Source organism: Pseudophryne corroboree, chromosome 1, assembly GCF_028390025.1.
Source record: "Pseudophryne corroboree isolate aPseCor3 chromosome 1, aPseCor3.hap2, whole genome shotgun sequence".
Lineage (NCBI taxonomy): Eukaryota > Metazoa > Chordata > Amphibia > Anura > Myobatrachidae > Pseudophryne > Pseudophryne corroboree.
The window spans coordinates 969,152,506-969,158,505 of NC_086444.1; the positions used below are offsets into that span (position 1 = coordinate 969,152,506).

The window sequence follows — 6,000 nt, forward strand, 5'->3', positions numbered from 1 at the left end:
CCCAAGCTCCTGCGGATCCCGTCTATGCCCCATGGTCCTTTTGGAGTCCCCAGCATCCTCTAGGACTAAGAGAAAAGGGTAAAACATTTAAAGCAGGGCGTTTATCCTTTTACAGTAAAGGCATAATATAAAGTGTATAACACTGTAAGACAATGCCTAGAACTCGTACATAGGGGGTCATTCCGAGTTGTTCGCTCGCAAGCTGCTTTTAGCAGCTTTGCACACGCTAAGCCGCCGCCTACTGGGAGTGAATCTTAGCTTATCAAAATTGCGAACGAAAGATTCGCAATATTGCGAAAAGACTTCTCTGTGTAGTTTCTGAGTAGCTCGAGACTTACTCTGCCAGTGCGATCAGTTCAGTGCTTGTCGTTCCTGGTTTGACGTCACAAACACACCCAGCGTTCGCCCAGACACTCCTCCGTTTCTCCAGCCACTCCCGCGTTTTTCCCAGAAACGGTAGCGTTTTTTCACACACTCCCATAGAACGGCCAGTTTCCGCCCAGAAACACCCACTTCCTGTCAATCACATTACGAACACCAGAACGAAGAAAAAACCTCGTAATGCCGTGAGTAAAATACCTAACTGCATAGCAAATTTACTTGGCACAGTCGCACTGCGGACATTGCGCATTCGCATTAGCGACTAATCGCTCCGTTGCGAGAAAAAAATAACGAGCGAACAACTCGAAATGACCCCCATAGTATAGTATAAAGTCAAGCAACAAAGTGACATTAGAGCAGGGATAACTGTTTCAGAAGATGGAACATTCCAGCAGTTACCATAACAAAGGATACATCTGTCGTCAGGCACAAAGTAAGATTGTTAGTACAGTGGCGTAGCCAATGTTTTTTAAACTATAAGCACAAGATTTTCATCTCTTATGTTACATTTGCACAACTTTTCATAATTTCATTATACACTCTTGTACAGCTGACCACAGATGTACGCCTGAAAACAATTTATTTTGCTGGAAATAATGATCTGCTGTAGCATACTCTATGTACTTGGAAATTAAATAAAATGTTAGCTTTGTTTAACAGTTTATAACCCATCAAATAGTTTCCATGCAGGCTGAGAGAAGAGTGAGTGGCTGAGTGGGGTGCAGAATTGCCTGGGCATAATTAACCCTTTCCCACCAATATTTGAAGGTGGTAGTGGACAAGCTTTAATTCAGATTACTGTTAGCGAGTTATGGCTGATACTGGAAACACAGTTGCCAATGACATCCTCAGGTTCCAGTGCGACCAAGAATGGATAGTTATAAGTGTCCGCCCCAATCACTGAACGCTTGTAATGTTGCCTCATTAAGAGCGACACAAAAGTAAAGTTTCAATTATATTCTAAAAACAATTATATTCTAAAAACAAGCATCAGATAGACATGGATAAAAATAGACGTAAAATGTCATGTGCATGACTTGCCTTCCTTTTAAACTTCCTGAAACAGTTATCGCAGTGTTGCAGAAGTGTACAAGCTACTTACTGAGCACTTTGCTTGCTGCTGATACCAGGTCGTAGGTTTTGGAGTCATCGTAGATTATTCTCACCAGGAACTGTCCCTCTTCATCAAGCTGTGCCTCTTTTCTAGAAACGGGATTGAAGCATATTGAGCCACGTGTAGAATAATGCCTCTTATTTAAAAAGAGTACATTAAATGACAGTTATAGTGGCACATGTGGGGACATTTGGTGATGTTTGGACACTAAAGTCCCACACTAAAGATCATAATAGAATAATACTGAGCTGATCGCTGATTTGAGCAAAGTGAGAAAAAAACAGCGTCATTTGTAATTATTTGTATTAATGAATAATTACCCAAATGAAAGAAACAAATCAGGAAAAAAGTACATTTTTAATTGTGGATTTCAACCCCAGGATTCGAATTGTTTTGAATAAAAAGGGTATGCTCCTGTGACATGCCCATATATGGCCTGTCTTCCATGAGACCATTGAAATCTGCTTACTTTCATATGCTAATGACAGAATACGCTGCGTGTGCAGAAAATCCATGCGATTAAAAGTGGAAGCCTATCCCACACATTGGGTTTCCATTTGCAGATGCAACTGTCAGCATTGATATCTGTACTTGACCAGCACCATGATAGGTGCGTAAGCTCCATCAAACATAGATGTCCTATCTTCATCCAAACTATAAGACAACGCATGGAATTTGAATTAATCAGTAAATAGGGCTGTACCTTGCGAATGCATGGTCGTCACTCAATTACCACCAAGTAACTGCCCATTTCACAGATAGTGTTGTCTGTCAACGGACAAATGAGGTGAGATCTCCGTCAGTTAGTTTAAAGCCAGCTACACATCAGATGGCCGACATATCATATCCGCGGTACACATCAGAACGATATACTGAAGGACTAAACAATCACTGTACCGTCCTTCATTAACATGCATTAATATGCAGCACGGATGACCAAAAGATCTCGCATGTGACTGTGGGCCAGAAACAACAAATTGCACCACCATCGTTCAACCTGCTTTTCACTTGTGTCCTACTCAAAATCCAGCCGAAATCGTGCTGGCCAGGTTGTCACAAAGGTCTATTAGACTGAGCTGTCCAATCATATCAGAAGTAAAACACCAGGACATACTGTATCTGCACAAGTAATAACCTTACTGTGTAGTAGTACCTGCTATAACTTTTGTTCCACCCTTTTCATTATCTTCATAAAGTTTTATTTTTTTCTTTTAAACTACTGCTTATCTGCCACTTGTTTTATGTATGTAGAGATCAGAGCTGTATTTTTGTTAATGTCATAATCCCACTTTTTCTGTTTATTTCTGTTTCAGTAGCAGCGATTTATGCTCTTCCACTATAAAATCTCTTTAGAAAGAGCAGAAGAATGCTGGAAGTTATTGCTGTGTAACAGTTGCATCCAATTCTGAGGTTGTGGTAAAACTGGTGGGGTAAAGAGGATCTATGGACACTCATAAAATGAACAGGGCAAATACCGATGTACCTGTGTGCACCAGGTCTTTTTCGCTTCATCGCGATGCTGAAAAGTGAGACTGAATCTGTATATAAAATGCTACGATGCAGCGACTGCAGCTTTTTTCACACCAACTTCTGTTGAGCTTCATCTGCAACTTTCTACATATTTAAAACTAATTCCTGTGGGATTAAAGTCAAAGGGGTCGATCCTATTAGCTGCGATGATATCGTGGATGCAAATCATCACGGCAGCGGTCGCACTTTACGAAGTCCCGAATTCGCACAAAAGTGCTCACTGCCTCATAAGGCTCTGAGCACTTTTGTGCAAGTTAGGACGGAAACCAGACCACAAAGGGTGCGAGATCGGGTGTCGTTGCTGGTGTTTAAATGCTGCAGCAACGGCACAACGCACCCTTTCGGATGATAGGATCGACCCCAAAGCCTAGTGTCGCTGGTATAGATTGAGGCGTGTGTTTGAGGTGCACATTAGACACTAATTTAAAGAAAATGTCACAACGCTACACCGTGGCTTACTCTCACCAGGCGTCTCACGTTGCATGGAGTATTTAGGCTAGGTGTATGGGAAGACATCTGTATGCCTAATCTGAGCCCCTTCCAGATCATTAGAGAACAGGATGCTGCAAAACACAAAATCTCATGTTTTCTGTCTGTACATAAAAACATTGGGGTATATTTACTAAGGTCCCGATTTTGACCGAGATGCCGTTTTTTCTTCAAAGTGTCATTTCGGTAATTTACTAAGCAAAAATCTCGGCAGTGATGAGGGCATTCGTAATATTTTGGAAGTCCTAGGAAAAAATCACGAATCAATACACCATCGGTCAAATACACCTGCAATTTGCTAGAAATCGGTCATTTACTAAAAAGTGCAAAACACAAACACTGCCGACAATAGCCAAACACTGCCGTGCTAAAATACAAATCGTGAAAAAGTGCTAAAAAAAACAGACCTGCTTTTTTATCCCGTGTTTGTATAGGCATGCACGGATCCATGAGATCCGTGCATGTTTATCAGCGGGAAGGGGTGGGAAATGTTATAATTTTTCAAAAAAAAATTGCGTGGGGTCCCCCCTCCTTAACCAAACCAGCCCCGGGCTCTTTGAGCCGGCCCTGGTTGCAAAAATATGGGCGAAAAATTGACAGGGGTTCCCCCATATTTAAGCAACCAGCACCGGGCTCTGCGCCTGGTCCTGGTTCCAAAAATACGGGGGACAAAAAGCGTAGGGGTCCCCCGTATTTTTGAAACCAGCACCGGGCTCCACTAGCTGGACAGATAATGCCACAGCCGGGGGTCACTTTTATACAGTGCCTTGCGGCCGTGGCATCAAATATCCAACTAGTCACCCCTGGCCGGGGTACCCTGGGGGAGTGGGGACCCCTTCAATCAAGGGGTCCCCCCCCCCCAGCCACCCAAGGGCCGGGGGTGAAGCCCGAGGCTGTCCCCCCATCCAATGGGCTGCGGATGGGAGGCTGATAGCCTTTGTTGAAAGTGAATGATATTGTTTTTAGTAGCAGTACTACAAGTCCCAGCAAGCCTCCCCCGCAAGCTGGTACTTGGAGAACCACAAGTACCAGCATGCGGCGGAAAACCGGGCCCGCTGGTACCTGTAGTACTACTACTAAAAAAATACCCCAATAAAGACATTACACACACACCTTGAAAGTATAACTTTAATGCATACATACACACCACCATATACACATACTTACCTTATGTTCACACGAGGGTCGGTCCTCTTCTCCAGTAGAATCCATGGTGTACCTGTTGAAAAAATCCTACTCACCAAATCCAGTGTAGAGGGCTCCTCGGATAATCCATTTGTAATCCACGTACTTGTAAAAATAAAAAAACGGGACACCCGACCACGAACTGAAAGGGGCCCCATGTTTTCACATTGGACCCCTTTCCCCGAATGCCAGAAACCCCCTCTGACTGATGTCTAAGTGGGTTTCTTCAGCCAATCAGGGAGCGCCACGTTGTGGCACCCTCCTGATCGGCTGTGTGCTCCTGTACTGTCTGACAGGCGGCACACGGCAGTGTTAACAATGTAGCGCCTATGCGCTCCATTGTAACCAATGGTGGGAACTTTCAGGTCAGCGGTTGACCGAAAGTGACCTCACCGCTGACCACAAAGTTCCCACCATTGGTTACAATGGAGCGCATAGGCGCTACATTGTAACACTGCCGTGTGCCGCCTGTCATACAGTACAGGAGCACACAGCCGATCAGGAGGGTGCCAAACGTGGCGCTCCCTGATTGGCTGATGGAACCTTCTTGGACTTAAGTCAGAGGGGGTTCCAGGCATTCGGGGAAAGGGGACCCATGTGAAAACATGGGTCCCCTTTCAGTGCGAGGTCGGGTATCCGTTTTTTTATTTTTACAAGTACGTGGATTACAAAAGGATTTACCGAGGAGCCTAAAACACTGGATTATGTGAGTATAATTTTTTCAACAGGTACACCATGGATTCTACTGGAGAAGAGGACCGACCTGCGTGGGAACATAAGGTAAGTATGTGTATATGGAGGTGTGGATGGATGTATTAAAGTTATACTTTCAAGGTGTGTGTGTGTTGTCTTTATTGGGGTATTTTTTTAGTAGTAGTACTACAGGTACCAGCGGGCCCATTTTTACGCTGCATGCTGGTACTTGTGGTTCTCCAAGTACCAGCTTGCGGGGGAGGCTTGCTGGGCCTTGTAGTACTGCTACTAAAAACAATATCATTCACTTTCAACAAAGGCTATCAGCCTCCCATCCGCAGCCCATTGGATGGGGGGGACAGCCTCGGGCTTCACCCCTGGCCCTTGGGTGGCTGGGGGGGGGGGACCCCTTGATTGAAGGGGTCCCCACTCCCCCAGGGTACCCCGGCCAGGGGTGACTAGTTGGATATTTGATGCCACGGCCGCAAGGCACTGTATAAAAGTGACCCCCGGCTGTGGCATTATCTGTCCAGCTAGTGGAGCCCGGTGCTGGTTTCTAAAATACGGGGGACCCCTACGCTTTTTGTCCCCCGTATTTTTGGAACCAG

General features: G+C 44.9%; 1 protein-coding gene across 1 annotated transcript in view; it reads right to left on the reverse strand.

Moving 5' to 3' along the window:
* GUCY1B1 (guanylate cyclase 1 soluble subunit beta 1) overlaps positions 1–6,000 on the reverse strand; it is a 148,968-nt gene that overhangs the window by 108,776 nt on the left and 34,192 nt on the right. The window contains exon 3 of the mRNA XM_063920493.1: positions 1,484–1,584. Coding sequence (XP_063776563.1) covers positions 1,484–1,584 — 101 coding nt within the window. The remainder of the gene's footprint in view (positions 1–1,483; positions 1,585–6,000) is intronic.